Consider the following 20,171-nt stretch of genomic DNA (forward strand, 5'->3'; position numbering starts at 1 on the left):
AATATGTAATTATTGCCTATTGTAATTCTATTGTTAGTTTAAATCGCATGATTGCTTTTGACCATCGTAATATTTATAATGAAATAATATAATTCTACATAGAATAATCAATAAAGTTGAGAATATAGTTACATTTATACTTTTCTTATAAAAGAGTATAAATTTTTTATCGCGTAAAACACATAAAGATTTGAGAAACGTAGATTTTTATAAAATAATTTTTCAAATCTTTCATATATTTTTTATTTAATGTTCTCTTTAAACAATTTTCTATAATCTTGCTTATATAAAATGAGATTAATATAAAATATTAATAAATCTTTTAAATATTAGTATATAATAATTTTTAAATAACAGTAAAAGTAGTTTTAAAAAATAAGAATTTATATATTATATATATATATATATATATTATCCTTCTTTATTTCTTTAATGAGTGTTTACTTATTTGTATCGTGTAAAATTTTGAATGCTTTTCCATGTAAATATAAATTAAATGTATCAATTTATTTAAGAAAATTTGAATAGAATTGAATATATTGAAAGAATTAATTTGAAGATGTTCAACACATATATGCATACGATGTATAATATTAATTAGAGTATTAGTTTATAAGAAATATTTAGATATTTATAAATATTAGATTATATATATATATATATATATATATATAATGTATATAATTTATAAAAGTAATATAGAATACTTATATATATATATATATATATATATATATAAAAGTATTCTATATTACTTTTATAAATTACTTTTATAAATGATTTAACGGAAGTATTAATTTTTTACTTTGATTAAGAAAGTTGATCCAAGATTTCTTATGGATCTTTTATATTAAAAGCCTATCATTGTAGCAATAAATTATTTCGCACCTTGACATGACTGGGCCAACAGTGACCAGATTGCTTGAAATATAACTCACTAGAAAATCGCAACGTAATATGGTAGCTGTAGACTATTCTTATAAATCCCTGCCACTGAAGTAAAAGAAATTTGTGGTATGTAACGTTCACTTTAGACCACCGCGAAAAAATTGCGAAAGTATAAAGCACGCAATACAACATTTTGAGTACATAACGGATATGCGTTCTTGGAGGTTTAATGAGGTCTATGCAATCACTCGAGCAGCACCCAGAGTATTAAATGTGGTAATTCTACCTTTCTTCTTTCTTCTTGTTTCACACTTCGAAGCATAAATCATATGCGTACTACATGCGCGTATTCGTATCATACGCTTTCCTAAAATAAATTCATAAATTCATCTTTAAGATTAATCGTGAAAATTACGTTATTTTCGGCAACAAACTAATGTGGACAAATATATAAGAGATTGTTAATTAAATAAATCTTAAATAAAGTAATGTGAATATACAATAATCTTCACTCATTAAGTTTATTTTTATACTTTTCATCAAATATTAGTTTATTATCTGAGATATTTAATATAGTGAAAATCATTTTATTAGATTTATATCATTTAAAGGAAAAATAAATACAACAAAATTATTTTTGTACAAATATCTAGAATCTAGAATCAAAATGAGTTAGACAAGTTAGACTCTTTCCCGTTAAAACCTTTCAAGTTTTCTATAGTAAAGGAGCGGTGATATCTAACCATTTAAGGAATATAATAACGATTTGTATGCCTGTGCGTATGCCAAAGAATGACAATCGTTTTCTGAGAAGTAAGCAAACTGTCCATAAGAATTTTGCAGGTACCGTTTATTAATAGATGATATGGTAAACAACGTTCCAGATGGGCTTGGTAACTCCTAGCTATCCAAGACAATCAATTTTTCCATGTTACATATATTTTTCTAGATTCCTAATAGTACTTGTCCTGTGCTGACATTCCAATAATTTTGACATATAAGAACACGATTGCCATAGTAATCGTCAGGGAAAAATTATCGGTACATTTTCTGATCCAACGTAAATGTTCCCTGAATTGTCGCAAATTGTTGGATGAGTGCGAGCGACTTTCTTGAAACAACAACTATCTCAATTTCGACTGAAAATGGGCTAACTATGGCGTTACAGAAACGCACAATAATGGTCTTCGTATAAATTCACTTACCGTAACGTTATATTCGCACTTGCAAATGTATACTATTTCTTATTTTCGGTACATCCAAGACTTCCAAAATATTTTTTTTCATATTTTTTTTTAACTTTATACACATCAAGCAATTATCCCTAAAAAATGTCTATATAATTTAAAAGATTCTTTTATCTTTTATCTTTATATTTTTATATTTTTACTTTAGAAAGATTACTATTTTGATATTAAATACTATTTTGATATTTGAAAAATAATTAATCTATGTATTACATTGAAAATTTATTACATCCTTTTTCTGTCTCTCTTCATCTGCCTTTTTAATAAATTGCAAGATTAATATAATTTTTTATGTTAATGTCCCAAATATAGCGCAATATTGCGGTTTCAGTTAATGGCTGTTAGTTTAACAGGAAACACAGATTATATTACGGGTTCTTCCGATCGAGGTCTAATCGAATAAAAAACGCAACGACAAAAATCGCAACGTCAGAATGAGTGCACGAATAAGTCCGAGTAAATCCAATTTGTAAATTTCAAACAAGACCTTTTTTATTCCTATAATTTTCAATTTAATTAACAACAGAAGGATAAAATGTAAAATGATTTTCAGAATAGTTCCGCTGTTTTTTTTTGGTATCGATATTTACGATCGAGTAAAGCCGACGCCCACCACTCTAATTCGATCTGTCGCGCATAGTTTCAGAATCGAGAACAGAATCGGCACGATGTGTTCGAGATTATTAACGAAAGGAAGGCACCGCGTGAAAAGGAAGCAACAAATCGCGAAATAGCTGCCTCTGAAAGAAGGCTAGCCCGTTCTAACTCGGCACACCTGTTGCATGGGCATGCAAGCGCGTCATATCGAGACGTGCACGCGTTCGTCGTGTGTTGCGCATACGCACACGCGTACGCAACGATAAGACCCCATCGAGTCGCTCGTGAAAATCGACTGCGTACTTTCACATCAGCAGATCCGTCTGAAGCGCCGTTGCTCGAGCGTGGCGCGCGAAAATCGGATCTCCTACGAGCTAGCTAAACTGGGCTGATTTAAAGTAGGACTCCCGTCTCGTTTCGCCTCGCCTGCAATAACAATTTTCGTGATATACTTATTGACGAACTTTTCAATTTGTAATTTCTACTTGTGCTCCATTCGTAAACTTCGCGAATACAATTTGTGCCGTCGCTCTCTTGGTTTCGTTCTTGAAATCGAAAGTGACTTCAACGCTGGGCGATCGGGCGCCAATGGTACGAGCGATTGTCGATCCGGATAATTAACGGATATGTTCTGGTTGATCGATCTAATCGATCTAATCGAAATCCTTTTGTCGCAACATTTACCTTTAATTTCAATTTAATTCTTGACCCTTGTAAGACGATTATTAGTCTTTTTGCGAGATAGTACAAGAGCGATTTCTAGGTCATAAATGCCGGATCACATAAATGCCTTATATTACGTGTTCTATTATACATTATAGCCAAAATGCTTATAATGCTATTTTTATAAAATAATTAAATAAAAATAATCACAAAGTAGAGGCTTTTTATATCAATGTTTTTATAATTTTATAAATTTATAGTAAAGAAACTATAATTTTTTACAAATATATTTAACCGTGCAAAAAGCTGGATAATTTATAAATTTTTAATTTTTATCGTAAGTCATTTTATTATTATACAATATAAAACTAAAAGTGAAAATATAATGTGGAGAAAATCTTCATGAAAGCTGTAACATCGATGAACGTATAAAAAGTAATGATGCACGAAAAATAATTGGATTGTTAAAGATCGATCACATACGCATTGACTGTAATCGCCATTGACACGATTGAATTGGCTTTGACGCGATCAGCCTTCGCTCTCATTCATCATTCCGTACTCGTTTATTGGTAATGTTTTTTTCCATAAATTTGACTCAGATGCGAATTCTCCGCTCTATTTGACGCTCCCTCTCGCCACTGCTGCTGGACGGCTGCGAGAGGCCCCTGCCTCCTCTTCAACGTCCGCAAAGAAGAGAGTTCCGTCGCCGGTGCTCTCGACTACGGAGAATGTATGAAACGACCGAAAGGCAAAAAGGAAAAAGGACTATCCGTTGACTCGCTCTATATATACTGCAAGTATCCGAGGGTATACCCAGTGCACGATACGCGTTTCATCCGTCAGCTTCAAGGTCCTTCGTCTTCGAGGATATCGTCGCGCTACTGGCGATCCGTAGACCAGGGACACAAAAAAATAGCTACATAAACTTTTCCTTCTCCAGTCAGACTTCAGAGAAAAATCGCGATGAAAGGAATTACGCACGTCGCCCAATTGTCACGTCATCATCATCATCTCCTTCTTTTGGTACTTCTTCTTACGGGATGCGCCAACGCGGAGATCGAGAGACGCACCACGAGACAAATGGTAGAAGAAGCGCCGGAAAATCTGGAATCTAATCTGAACAAAGATTGCGGGAAGTCATACAGTGCCACGTGCCTCAAGTTGGACGTGGTGTCCTTCCTGGATAAATTATCAGAGCAGGAGAACATTGGTATCCTACCAGGTGTGTCTGTGATCAAGGAGAATGGTTCCACGGACGTCCCGTCATCGGAGGTGGTTGCTAATTTGGCGAGGGATTTCCCGAACGACGTTGAGAAAAGGCTGGACGCCTATTTGATTCACAAGATTGGCAGTTATATCAACAGTCACTCGATCTCCGTCAAACTGTTTGATCCGAAAACTTTTGAAGCTGCCAGGAGCTTTAGCGAAGAAATGCTTGCACAACTCGGCTGGGCTGGCAATCAAAATGTTGAAACAGGTTAGAATATTAAATTTCACTGTTTATCAAAACTATAGGTACAATTGCACAATAGCAATATATAGCTAATATCCTCGCGTGATTAACCGTACAATTTGCAAGACAATTTATTTTATAATTTGATACAATTTTTTTTTATATATATTGTCTCAGATCACTAAGTATAATTACTCTCATCATTATCGTTACGTATGCGTTTCAAGAAAATAATGACTGGGGTATCTTTAACAGGACGTAAAAAGGACAAGGGCAATGGCGGAGGCCTAATGGCCGGTTTGCTGATGATGAAGGGAACCCTCGGCGCGATAGGGTTTGGCGCACTAGCACTACTAGCCGGAAAAGCTCTGATGACCGGTCTCATGGCACTCATGTTATCGGCTATCGTCGGATTGAAATCCCTAGGACACAGCGATAAGAAGACCACGTACGAAATCGTTAGTAAACCAGTATATTCCAGCTCGCATACGCACAGCTCGGAGGAACATCACGGACACGGATATGGACACTCTGGATATGGAAGGTCCCTCGATTCCGTCCACGATTCTCTTCAGCAGGCCGTACTGAAGTACGGCAATGCGCGCGACCGCAGATCGCTTCTGCAGAATTAAACTCAACTCTATTCAACTTCGACGAGGTGTTTGTTGACACGAAACGCCGGTACACGATAAAATGCCTTTAGCACATCTCTACCTCACTGACTTTCCTTGTTGTTTCTTTTCTTTCATCCTCAAACACTATCGACTCCTCCCTCATCGGTCTCTCTCTCTCTCTCTCTCTCTACTTCCTCTCTTCATCTCGCTCTGTCTCACTTCATCTCATCTGTTTTTCCTCCTTGTCATCGTGACTTTACCTCTACCTTCCAAGATCTCGTTCATCTTTATTTCATTGGGCCACAGATTATCATCCTTGTTATTATTATAGTCACATAGGTATTTATTGCGGCCGCTGTTGCATTTCCGATTGATACCCATCGAGAAAGCGTATCATCGCCGAGCACGCAGAGTTGCCCAAGATCATGTACATGATTTTTGGATATTTATTTCGTTACTGTAAAGTTGTAATAATAAAGAACGTTTGTAAAAACATATGGCGTTGTCATTATTACAATAATTGTGTCAATTAAGAAATTATACGATAAATCGCAGAATAGTTCATCACGATATAGTTCATCATTAATAATATAAGCTCCTATCTTAATGTTTAATAGATAGTCAGAGATTTGTTAATTTAAATGAGGGAATTACGTTGAACTCTTCTAATTACCTGGCGTAAATGCGTCTTAGACAAGTGCATCACGCGCTGAAAAGTGCACGTGCCTTCTGTTACGGTAATTATGTTTACGTTACTGTTAAACATAGATATCTCCGAAGGTGAATGTACGAGCCAATTAAGAAGTAATAAGGCCAGCACCTTCACCATGTTATACCATCAGACTCGCTTCTGCATCGAATCATAAAGTGTTGCGATCTTCAAGGCGCGTGTATCCTACACATTAATATTTATACATATGTATATGTACACAATATTTTAAATATGCAAAATAAATTATAATTATTGCCCTAATTATATATATTTATAGAGAATAATACTTTATTTTTATAATAAAACTATTAATAGAATATGAGAAGAATGCGATATTTTTTTGTCAATATAATAAGGAAAAAGAATTTATATTATATTTCACATAAAAAATTATTAAGAAACTCGACAATTTTTCTTTAACAAATAAAAAATGTAAAATTAATCGAATAAAACATTTCTATAAATTAAACAAGATTTTAATAAATAATTGTTAAATATATTCTCATTACAAATTTATATCTGTATTTAATGAAATGAATTTTTTAAAAACTTCTTTATAACTTTGCACTAAGTCTATAATTAATTTGTAAGTAGCACAAATTGTCTCATTCTGTGAATATTTTTATAAGCGTGTCATTTTTATAAGCATGTCACTTATTATAGTATGCAATGCAGCATCTAAACATTTTTTTTAACTGTCGCGTACGCCGTCCATTGTGGCTGAGACTCAATAAATGATTCTAATTCAACTTTTCAGCCTTATTATTAGGAGACTATTTGTCTCGGTGCATGTAATGACAATCGTGACAAGATTTCGAGAGAATACCGCGAATGACATAAATCTCGATGTATATAAACGATCGCGGTGACCCAGAGATCAGTCAGTGTTAGCCGATATTTCTGCTAAAATCATCTCTGTTGTCATTGTCATCGGAAGCGATTGGCATTTATTTTTTATTGTGTAAAAGTGTGTGAACCTATGCTCGTCCTTTGGTTGTTGATCACGTGTGTGATCCACGCGAATGCACGCTATGAGAAGAATGAGCCTCGGAACATCAAGGATTATATCCTTGATACTGGATTACACGGGATACCAGTTGAACGTCGAATATTCCATTTCAGAAAAAATGGTTTTAAGATCGACTTAAAGGCGGTCCCTTTGGCTAGGAACGATACTGTAAAAAACAATGATGACGATCATTTTCCAGAGTTTCCCGTAAAAGATATAAGCAAATGTATTATTGAATTTTCGCTTAGTTGTATCAAAAAACGTTTCATCCGTTTCGTGGAAACGATAAGACGTCTCGATAAAATCATATTATTCGGAGAAAATGTGAAGTTGGTGAAGAGCGCAGCAATACGTAGATCCGATGCTCAAGCTGTGAATAATTCGGATGTTAGTATTGAGCGTAGCTTAGACGATTTCTTCGATTCTTTCACTTTGCGTATCACGCTGCCTAGATGGAACGATAAGCCAGAAAGAAATCAAATAGATGTGACGCTTGACGACACAGCTGTAGTAGAAGGTTAGCGCATTACAACAAAAGTACAGACATAATTAAAAGATATCTTAAAGATATTAAAAGACACAGTCGAAGTTCTAAAATATTTTCAGAATTTCTGTTCAAGAAGATATTTTTATATATTATTAAATTATTAAGTATGATTTCTTACAGGGCGAGGAAAGAAAGGAGGTGGAGATAAGGGAGGCAAGGGAGGCGGAAAAGGATGCAAACTGATGATGATGGGCATATTAATGGGGCTTAAATTGAAGCTAATAGGTAATGTTGTTGCACCAGTTTTGTGTTTTCTTGTACAAATGTATTTCTATTATTTGGGTATCATTTTGTGCTGTACAAAATTTTTCAATTGTTATATTAGATTATGATAAAATATAATTAAATGTCTGTTCTCGATAGCATTGATGACGTTAAAAAGTATGATGATGAGCGGGATGTCTTTAATAATTTCTATGATGATGCTGAAATTTGGAAAAGGTGGTGGAGGCGGTGGTCCTTGGAAAGGAGGAGGTGGAGGAGGTAAAATTTTCGTTTTTATTCCATCTATTGTGTCTAATTCGCGTTAAAATCTAAATGCAATAAATTTTTTACTACTAATGCCCTACTAATAGATTTTAATAATCATAAATCCCGAATTTTAATATCTACAATATAAAAAATCAATATATAAGAATAATCTTTTGATAGTAATCATGAATAACTTAAAATTAAGTAATACTTTTATTAATATATTAAATATTTAACATGATGTCGTGACGTGTTTTCAGACCTCAAAGAGATCGTACTTCTTACAAAATCCTCGGACGGTGGCGGAGGTGGTTGTTGTGGTGGAGGACATGGCGGCGATAGTTATAGTGCACCTCCATCAAGTAGTTACGGCCCACCTTCAGGAGGAGGCGGCGGTTACGGCGGAGGTGGATGGGGTCGTAGTTTCAACAAACAGCCGATGCTATACAGCAAAAAGACTAGGACGGAAATCGCAAACGGATCTAATCAAATTCCGATGAATGGAGAAGTTATAACAAACACAAAAAATGTTGATTACTTGGATTATCAAGATTATCAAGAACCATCATCAGTTATAAACTCAGATCCCATGACTTCTAAATGGAACGCATCAAGCTACACCGTCTTTCACGAATATAAGGGCACGAATATAAGTACCGGTTCGGAAAAGAATAATTTAAGATCAGAACCAACAATGAATGTGAAAGGAAGAAATTTCATTTTCAACGAGACTCCACCTAGTACTGTCAACGTAATTGAAAAAAATACTAATTTAATGACAAATCAATCTGACGTTAATTACGACACAGACACAACGTATATGGATGAATGGCAAGCTATAGCTGAAAAAACAAAGTCTAATAATGATTTTTCAAAAAATTCAAATGCAGAAATACAAAAAACTGAGTTGCGGTCTAAGAATATACCTTTATTACATAAAATATAGATGATCAGTTATTAATTATATTACTATAAACATTTTTCAATAAAGTATACTTTAACTGTCACACAATTTTTGATAAAATTATTCTACTAATAATATTTCAAATACTTTTTGTAAGAAATAATTTAAAATAAAAATAATTTTAAAAAACGTGAAAATAAGTTTAAAAGATAAGTTTAATACAAAGTCTTTTTTTACAAAAATATATTATTTTTATTCATTTAGTTTAATCTTATATAACAAAATTAATTAAATTAGATGTGTAGAAAAAATTTAATATTGTTGTAAAAATTTTTATTAATTTTTTGTTTGCAAAATAGTGGCGCAATCTTTCGAAGAGTCTTCCAAGTTTCTTTCTATTACTTTCTAGTAAGTAACTGACCTTGAATGTTGCCTTGAATGTTGAAGTATACGGAATCCATTTTATCGGGGTACACCTGGTATACCGATTGAGAAATTTCAGCACGAAGAACACTGACACTAGGTGTCGAAAGCTATTCCTATAATCAATAGTCATATTTAAGATTGAACAGATGCATATACGGATTGCCTTAAAGAACAGTTAAAACTATTCACGAGTCATAACGGTTTGTTTCTTGCGTCATATCCCATGAACATTTTTATTTTACCGCTTATATTTCTTCTATATGTTTTTGAATATAATATTAATTTTTAAATATCAATGAATTTTGTTGTGCAATTTATTAATTTATTCAATCTTTTTTTAACACATTCAGTCTTTTGACAAGTAGAAATTTTTCAAAATTAATCATAAAATGAAATATTGCAAAATAAGAAATTTGATGTATTATTTCAAGAAACTTTCCAATTTGTTAAAATAATTTTATTAAGTAAAATTAATACAAAAGTTCAGAAAAATTAATACAAGATGAAAAATAAGGACGTTTTATAAATATGTAGATCTCGCGTTAATTAATTTTAAAAGAATTTGTTAAAGTATTATTTCAAGCCAACTGTATATTAGATGATACATCTTTGCATCAATTTAATATTTAATTTTGTTTTTTATTCAATTTCATTATCTGAATTAAATTTGTACTTGACAAATATTACACACGAAATTCTTAAGTCCCATACGGTTTTTACTCGTTCAATGATCGACCTACATTGACCGACTCTATTTGAGACTCACGACACGTAGTCTTTTCGGTAGCAACGCGATCTGATTCGAAAAGAGAAACGGTAGACGGATTTGTCAGTCTTTGCTGTGGACGGTATGCGAGCGTGTGCGTTTATGGTTGCGCATTTGATTTTCTCGGGGCGCTCTCCTTTAGTTTCTTTGGTGGAGGAAGCGTCTATTTGAACTGTGAGCTTATCTGTCAATCACCGTTAGGTAACCTACTGATCAACAGGATGCCGATGCTTCGTTACCATTCGCAATTGATCGGGAAAATTGGTGAAAGTGTTCATGCCGCCCGATAAAAGGAAGGCTTCCACTGTTCCGGAAGTAGGTGCAACGCGCAATTCTGCGCCCGAGGGTCCGATCACTTTCCTACGTTACCGCACTTCAGAATAGATCGATAAAAGATCTACGCAATAATGATATTAATTTTCTATTAAAACTTATTATTATTATTATTATTGGAACAACATTCATAATCCTTCGGAAATAAATAAAAATTAAGAAATATATTTTATTTAATTCTTTTACAAAGATAATAAAAGATATAAATAAAGATATTCGCAGGAAAAATTATTTCTAAGAAAATTCAATATTTTAAAAATTCTTATAATTTTTATTTATGCTAATATTAGTTATAAACGTGTCTTTTGTTTTCGTTCTTAATATTTATTTCCGTGTACATATTTCATACAATATTTCCGCTCATCACTTGCTCATCTGTTTGGGAAGTTTGTCACAAAAGCCGAAAGCCATTTCCCTGTTTTTAGTTGACGTAACGGAAATTGTACAGCAATCTACGTCTGCATAATATAAGGCAATTCGTAGTATGCTGTTTGTTCCGTCAGAAACGGTGCGATAATACTGTATTCGCATGTCTTTGATTTGTTGCAAAAAGTAGGAGATAGGTAAGTGGGTGAATAAGTGTTGTCACTCTTCGTTAAGGAACGAGAATAAAAAAGTTATGATTGACACTTTGACAGTGATGACAGTTAAGCTTTTATCAATTCTTAACTGTAATATCTTCTTTATATTATAATTCTAATGTATGATTAATTTAAGATACATCATTATTCGATTTAAAAACGCGTAACAAAACATTTTTAACAAAAACGCATAACAAAACATATCTTGAATCATTCTTATAAATAAAACGCTCATTAAAAAATGATTTGAGACGCAATAACCATGTCTTATAGCAAAAAGTAAAAAAAAATTTCTAAGAGACTTTAGTTTATTAGCGGAAAAATCATAAACTTTTTGAACCTTGTAATTATCAGTTACCATATAATATATTTTTTTTAATGCTAAAACTTGCATTTTTTGCTCACCCAATATGTGGCATGTCCCAGTTGCTTGGTTCACTTTGTACCGCACGTACAAACCAGTTTCGATGCACCGCAGACAAATACTTTCCGTCTTTTGGCTCTGTTATCGCTATTGAAGTTTACATTTCTGCTTTATATTGGCAATTTCTAGCTATGTCTGTAACTCAAAATACTTTCTAATACACAATCATGAGCGACTGGCACATCTCGAGTAATCCGCCACAGTCAGACCGGCACAAATTGCTTCCTTCTAAGATCGAGATCGTTTAGATACAATAATAATTAAAAAAAAACAGAGAGATTGGAGAGATTTATGGATACAGCAATTATTACTGAAATTACGAAATTATTAAATTAAATTTTATTTTGGAAATATGATTTACCTAATGTCACAATGTCATAATAATTCTTAAGAAACATCAAGATATTTTTGGAACATTCGTGCTGTAAATTATCGGAGGAAAAAGGGGGATAAATTTTGTAAATGATTTATTTTTGGTTATTGCATTTATTTTTATTATCTAATTAACGGTAGAGCAAATAAATGTATAGTATTACATTGAACAAGTAAAATAAAGTTAATACGTATAATAAGTATAATAAATATTTCACACGCGAGTTTCTCTTTAAATAATGGCATCACTCAAAGCTGAAAGCACGCAAAGCACCTTAATAATATTGTTGTCTTCACTTCCACGAAATGGAAAAGTAATCTAGTAATCTTGTCGCGCGCGTTTAATAAAATTATGACCAAGACGTAACTGGGTTACGCTGGAATGTTGAACGAGCCCCTTGTTCCTCCATGGGTATCGAGAGCTCGAAAGAGGTGAGATAAAATAAGAGACTGTACGTGCCTGCGTGCACGTTATATTTTATATTCATCAACGGAGGCAAGACGAATCTCCGCGGTGGAACGAAATCCCCAGTGTGGAATCCTGTGTCTCCATGAATGCGTACGTTTGTACGATCGCTTTTCGGCAACGGATGCGTAAGCCGGTCATGTGCCTCAACCTACCTACCTACCTACCTAGCGCTTTTACATTAGTAGGTCAATGGAATTCATCCGGTCAAACTGTTTGTCCATTCGCTTGGTCCACCCAATCGTTTTGGTTGATGGCGCCTGAGAAACGCAATCTTTTTACAGGTTATCAATGGGTATCGATGTTCCACCACGTAACCTCCATTTTTTTTTAATTCAGATCAATTTGCGAAATGAATGTGCTACTTCCAAAACTCGTTTTTACATGCGAAATAGTGTACGTGTACAAAACATACACTTTACACTCAAAAAAATAAGCTGAATATTTAATATTTTGTTATATTTATTATTGTGTATTTTATTTATTATTAAATATTTAATAATATATTTATTAAATGTCAAAATTTTTGTTATATCTTTATGTGTTATCTTTAAGTATTATATATGTCCAATTTAAAAGAAAGAAAGTGAATAGTGAAGAGAGGAAAGATTAAACATATTTTAATAAAATTTTATAATGCAAAAAAAATTGTTTAAGAAAAATTGAAAAATGTGTGGTTTTAAAATATTGTAAAATTTTTTATTCATCTAAATATTAAATTTATAATTATATGGATGTACAATATACGATACAAACATCTTTAATGATCATTACATTGCGTAATCGATGAATATTATTAGCGCTGAAGAAGATACGTCTAGCTGTCACTCAGGTATATTAGACATAGGTTGGATATGGATTCTATGCAACTCGGAATTGCTGGCTGGAATAAGGAGAACACCTTCACCAGGAATCTGTTAGTGAAAAGCGGTGGTGAGTACGAGAGAAATGTAGCAAGGTGATGTTTATTTGATAATGTTTTGCTGATACTGATGTGTATTAATAAAGATTATAAAGCAGGTTTTTAACCCGATCGATGAAACGACTTTTCTTCTAAACGCATCTAGTTACGTGATGAATAACATTATCTCGCAGAGTAAAAGTTTATTACAGCGTTAATGATCATTAAAGGCCTTTCAAAATATCACTTGTGTTGACATAATTTTTTACGCGTGTTATAATGATGCTCGCATAGCTCTTAGTATCATTACGCTTTAATACATAATATTATTCCAATGTAATTGGCAAGAAAATATGTATGACACGTATGTATGACACGATCTTGGTATGCGGATTAAACGATTCATTGTGAATCATTCATGGATGTCTTGTTACGTTCATTGATCTGAAAGAATATTTTTATTTATACTTTTACAAAATTTAAAATTTGAGATAATATAGTTTATATTAAATGAATAATAATTGTTTAACAATTTATAAACGTATTTCATTCAAAAGACATTTTGAACATTCTATATTCATAACCAATTACTCGGTGTTAATTGATAAAACATCATAAGAAATTATCATGTCTAATATGTGTCAGAGAAATCTTTGACAGTTTTCTCTGCCAAAAGACCGGAATACAATTTAATTAGAAAAATATATTTTATTTTTTCGATGCATACATTATCAAAATCTTTTTGCAAACAAATTGGAAAAAAAATGTATTTCAATTATTTATAATTATTATTTATTTGCATACATTCGTTATATATTTATATTTTAGATATTTTAAATTTATTATGTTCTAATAAATTATCTGTAAATCATGAAAATATAATTTTAATGTTTTTTTTAATATTATAATATTATAATGAAATTAATTAATTTTTAATATTATAATAAAATAATACTTATAACTGCAGTTAATTAAAAAATCCAGTTATAATCCAGTTATTATAAGCGTCAATATAAGCGAAATAAGGAAGTTAAACTGGATTTGCAGCGGGATGGACAGCGGACTTATATATAATTTTGTAAAATGGCCAGCCATGCAACAGTAACCACATACTGTCTGCTTACGGGAAAATTTTTTGCTATCACCAGTTTTCAAAGAAACGGCTTATGAAAACTAATTGTAATTAACTTTTTATATATATAAAACATCATTGCATATTATTGGATATACAATACGTAAACTTTTAATCTATACAATTTGTTATAATATGTAATAAAAATATAAAGAAAGTTTTGCGCAATTTAATGAAACTTATGTAATTCTTCTCTAGAAGCATATTATGCTTGAGAAGCAATATTAAACAAAATTTTCAAATTATACTATATAATAAAATGATGCTATATACATGTATATTAAATTATAAATATAAGATATCAAAAATAAATGAAAAAATGAAAAAAAAAAAATAAATCTGTGTAAATCTATGTATTTTATTTTTTAATGTTCTAAAAGAAGAAAAATTCTAAAAGAATACTGGAGCAAACGTGATATTCATACTCGATCGGGAAAAAGCGTTTCCCGCTCTAACTAGTCCGAAACCCATGTCACTGCATATTTGTGTACCAAGTCAGGCCTGGAACGGTCAGGAGCTGGACGATCTTAAACGTGCGCGTGTATGAGCACAGACCTGGTCGGTTGCAGTCCGAGAGGAGAGACGATAATGACCTTCCACGGAGGAGCTCGCCGACGGAGTAGGAGGGCCTTTGACACACTTGACGCTCAGGTGAATTGTAACCGAGAACGGAGAGGTTCGTGTGGTTAGTGTGAAGCGAGAGATTGAACGGAGCGCGTCTGAACGAGATAAAGAGAGAGAGAGAGAGAGAGAGAGAGAGAAAAAGGGTGGGAAAGACGAGACGGGTCAAAAGTGCACGGGGAACAAGTGATATATGACGATGGTGACGCGAATGATGATAGTCAGCGTGACGGTCGATGTCTGCGATGCAACGTGAGCGCCGGCGAGCAGAGCTTGCGTCGCGCCGAGGACGCCTGTCGAGGACCCGAATCGCGGAGGAAGAAAAGGATTATCGATGTCGCTAAGTGGTGGTAAGAGGTCGCGGTAGAGTTTCGGCCAGGAAGAAGAGGGGAGGATCGGACATTTGAACAGCGAGATCTCCAATAAGTAGGAAGAGCGTGTGACGATCACGGGTAGATACCAAAGAATACGACGTGCACGTGGACTAGTGGCGATGATCCTTTTGCGAAATCAAAAGTGCACCGGTTTCTAGTTACTAAACAAGTGGTTGGTGCTGCCGGTTGTGTTTTTATTCAGAGCGTGCAGTGCTTCCGGCACGCTACCTCACACTTCTGGTCATACGTAAACAAAAGTCAAATAAATTATATGCATATATATATTAAACGTAGTTAAATCTTCGAGCAAGTGATGCTGAAGATGTATCGGAGAACGACGTTGATCCTGCTGTGTCTTTCAATGACGCTATCGTACTCGGAGCTATTCAGTGCTGAAAAACTCAGGCTATACGCGAAGTTTTTGAAATTCGACAAGTTAAATATTAACGAAACCGGAAACGACCTCTGGCATGGACTCTTCAGGGACTGTAGCAAGAAGGTGACGTTTTCTTGCATACAGAAAAATGCGTATACATATCTCGACAATGCATTCATCGAGAGGGACAATATTACGATTTTCGACGGTCTAATACTTACGAAAAACAATGTTACTTATGACACGTGTCCTAATATAGATAATCCTAACGATGTTCGCGAGAATCTTGTGGATGACATCGACACAAATGATTGTGAAGATAAAACGGCCGAAGAAGCGGAAGCGCAAGGTCGAAAGTTTGATGATGAATCACCACTTGAAGAGATTACGAACGCTCTGCGGCGAAAAACAGTAAAATTTTTGTCGACTCGTAATTATGAAATTCAACTTCCGCAGTTCTTCTTCGAGGGCGCAACGATGAAGATAAGCCCGCGCGAGATAGACGAAAATGGTGCTCTCCTCAGAATAGATTTTGGAACTGACGGTGTACGAGAACAAGGACGAATTTTTAAAAAAATCAGTAAGGAAAATCAAATTCTTCAGTATTTATTATAGAATATTATGAATGGAAATTATAATATTTCTATTTTATTTTAGGAAAGTTTATACAGAATAAACTGTTAACCAGCTTTCTGGCTCTTCTGTTAATTATCAAGTTAATTAAAGTAAAGTTTTTATTTATAATTCCGTTCCTCTTTGGTGTGGGAACTGCCAAGAAACTTTTCCTAAAACTGCTGCTCTTCTTCATTCCCGCATTCGCCCATATCTTCAAGCTCTGCTCCAGCTATTATTCGAACCATGGCACCAAGTTTCATCATCATCATCATCAGGTACGCATGCGATCGCAGTTGCAGTTCTCTCATATAACATTCATATGTCAATATTACATAATGTTAAAACAATATTAAATTCTTATTTCAGATAGCTCATCACCATCATCACGTGCCGGTTCCTGTAGCTATCCCAACGTATTACGAGCACCCTCATCACGATACCTTCGAGACTTTCTCCGATTATCCTCATAATATTCAGTATCGAAAGGATATGGAAGAGCTGAAGGAATGGGGTATTGAGCCTAACGAACCCTACGAGGAGTCCAGTCATCGTATAAATCGTGTAGTCCCAGCTCCGAGTTCAGTTTCGGGGCTTACGTACTCGGGCCCGTACGGATTGCCGCAATACGCGCCGAATATAAAACCAATTGCGTCATCTTATCTGGATAATTCGATCGCGGCTAGCGCTCATAATTTGGCCTACTCCGGATATCGAAGGCCCGTGGCGCAACCAAGTCCCGCCGCTGTACTTCCGGTAAATCCGGGCTTCATGCCCGGCCCAAAGGCACCGATAAAGAATCCCTACGCGGTGTTCGCTCCAAACATACGTCCGACTCACCATCAGATCCAGAGGTTCTTGACACCTGTCGCGAGCGTTAAAAGCTCGTCTATGTCGATCTCGCGGCAGGATACGGAGGACGAATATTACGGGCCGATAATCGCCCGGCTAGAGGACATCTTCACACAGCTGAGATTCCACGAGGAGACGTGTAGGGAAATGCTCGTGTGCAGCATGTACAAAAATCCGGCAAATTATTCGCCGCACAGTAATCTTGTGTCAAACGAACTCTCCAGGTATGAAATGCGGCGGCAACTATGCGGCTTATCGATTAAATCGCGCATCACAAAGAGAAAGGTAGAGATCGCCCGCGCGTTCCGAATCACGTTAATCGGGTCATGTTGGTTTCTCTCTCTTTTTCTCTCTCTCTCTCTCTCTCTCTCTCTCTCTCTCTCTCTCTTTCTTTCTCTTTTCTCTTTTTATATCATCATATAGTTCTTTCCCGCCGTTTCTTAATGCCGCGAATACGAATCCGTCATGCCAGACTTATAGCTATCTAGCTTCAAGTACCGAGTCTCACGTAGTATTTGATATTTCTTCAACTATGACGTTAATAATGTAAGATATGAAGATACTTTCAGTTGAGCCGGCTATGTGACGAACTAGAAATATAGTACATAGTAGTTCCGTTAAGTCCATGACGTTCGTCGTACAATTCGCTTACGCATAATTGTAGCCTTTTGAAAAGTAACTTTCTATTTAGAAGCAACAAAATTGCGCGTAGAGATGAGCGTAGAGCGATGAGCGTCCATATCGAATTATTCCGGTAACGAGCAAGGAAAACAACGTGAATCGGGTCGACGCGGCTCACAACAAGCACGTTAATTGAAACGTATAATTTTATATTCCGCTTTTTAGAGATGTTAAGTCTTTCAGAGACTGAATTAATAATTTATAAGATTACATATACTTTCAGAGATCCGCAAGAACTGAGGCGTGATGTGGCAGGAAGTGCGTCAAGTCAAAAGTTCTACAGATATATCAGCGCAGCCAGACATGGGCAAGATGGTGGAGATTGTCTCAAAACCTATCCTTGTCACAATAATATCGAATAAATTCCCATGGAATTTATATCAATTCGCATAATATGCGATTAGAATAAAACAAATGTTATCTCGTGCAAATACTGCTGAACATATATATATTTGCTCAATAAGGCCGAAGAAGTTACATTAGAAACTCAGCGTTGTAACATTGCGTAATATCGACGATATAAGAAAGATCGATGATATATTGCCATGCATTAATTTATGAATATATATAAATATAAGATCTGCGCAAACTTGTATGAATTCTGATTTTCCTATTAGAAAAGAAATAGAGTGTCCTGCGGACAGATCCACTCGTTGTATTTTAACAATTAATTTAATTAATAAGATCAATACGTTGAACGTAATATCCTATTGTAATTTATGCCAATTTTTCAAATTTAGTGAGTGAATTTAGCAAGGAGTAAAATCAGTGAATATCTTGTGATGGCGTGTCAAAGTTTTTATAATTTATTGACGCGTTGTCAGCAAGATCACTGCCTCCAAGAATAATTAATTATTATTAAGTATGATTAGATAATAAGATACGTCATACGACATCGGATTATGTGGCATTTTATGAGTTAAACAACCTTTATAATTTTTAGGTAACTTTTTCGTGTTCTTCAGAAATACATAATATTCCAAGAATAACGAGGCAAATTTTATTAATTTAATTGATTCACATGTTAAAAGCAAATATTTTAAATAAAAAGAAAAAAATTCATCCATACATAATATTATAAAATGTGTAATTTTCTTTTCTTATTTATTTATAAAAAGAATTAATTAGAGTATCTCATCTTGTCTATGCTTATGTACATTTTATATGATTACATGTGCAATTACATAAAAAATATTTAGAAAACATTTTGTAATAAATTAAAAATATATTGCATTTATGCATATGTGTGATGCTATGTAAAAATTAATTAAAATATAGCATTTAGTTAAAAATTATTTATTGTATTAGATAAAATTAATCAATTATTGTTACATATTCGGGTGCCATACCCAATAAACATCACTGTTCATATAATTTAAATTTTATTTTAAATTTATTAAGTATACAAATATCGGAAAGCTATATAGAAAATAAAAAAATATTTTTGAGTAATTAGAATTAACTATTATAGTGTGCTGTATATTAATTTATGCATAATAAAATATTAAATCAACAATTATATTTTTATATATTATCCATATATCCATGTTGATTTTATTACTATATTATTTTCAATGGCGAATGATTTTTAAACTATACGCAGATTATTTAAATTAAAATAGTTTTACATACACATATTGTTTTTAAACAACTTTATTTATTTATTTTTTTAATGTTGTAATAAGTGTAAATGAGCAAAAAATTTTTAATCTGTTTAACAATGATTATAAAAAATTTAAGAATTTAAAAAATTTTAGATTATTAATTTAGAATTAAAGAACTTAAAATTTTTAAGAAAAAATAAAACATAAAATTATAAATTTGACATAACATTTTTAAAATTATAATCGCTTCGGATCTCAATGATTCATTAAAAGTATATAAAGCTTTTATAATTACACACATAAGCAAAGGATTAAAAATTTGATAATTAACGCAAAAATTTATATTGCAGAAATATTAAAAAGTATATTGAAAATATTGAAAACATTTCTAAATATTAAAATACATTTCATTAAGTAGATATAATTTAAAAACTGGAAATGGTGTTTGATAAATAAATATTGAAATCGAAATCGTTTAGAGGGACAAGAGCACTCAGTGCCGTGAAAATACTCTGACACCCTAGATAATGAAGCTTTCTTCT

At 33.4% G+C, this 20,171-nt stretch overlaps 2 protein-coding genes across 2 annotated transcripts; both read left to right on the forward strand.

Moving 5' to 3' along the window:
• Positions 1-4,185: 4,185 nt before the first annotated feature.
• Osi16 (DUF1676 domain-containing protein Osi16) lies at positions 4,186-5,960 on the forward strand. The gene is made up of 2 exons (XM_011647780.3): positions 4,186-4,875; positions 5,107-5,960. Exons 1-2 carry the CDS (start codon positions 4,362-4,364, stop codon positions 5,481-5,483), a joined length of 891 nt encoding a protein of 296 aa, XP_011646082.3. The 5' UTR covers positions 4,186-4,361; the 3' UTR covers positions 5,484-5,960.
• Positions 5,961-15,067: 9,107 nt separating this feature from the next.
• Positions 15,068-19,541, forward strand: Osi17 (DUF1676 domain-containing protein Osi17). The gene is made up of 4 exons (XM_011647779.3): positions 15,068-16,460; positions 16,538-16,770; positions 16,862-17,568; positions 18,249-19,541. Exons 1-4 carry the CDS (start codon positions 15,818-15,820, stop codon positions 18,385-18,387), a joined length of 1,722 nt encoding a protein of 573 aa, XP_011646081.2. The 5' UTR covers positions 15,068-15,817; the 3' UTR covers positions 18,388-19,541.
• The last annotated feature ends 630 nt before the right edge of the window (positions 19,542-20,171 follow it).

Source organism: Pogonomyrmex barbatus, unplaced genomic scaffold (assembly GCF_055798465.1).
Source record: "Pogonomyrmex barbatus isolate J1 unplaced genomic scaffold, ASM5579846v1 scaffold6, whole genome shotgun sequence".
Classification (NCBI taxonomy): Eukaryota; Metazoa; Arthropoda; class Insecta; order Hymenoptera; family Formicidae; genus Pogonomyrmex; species Pogonomyrmex barbatus.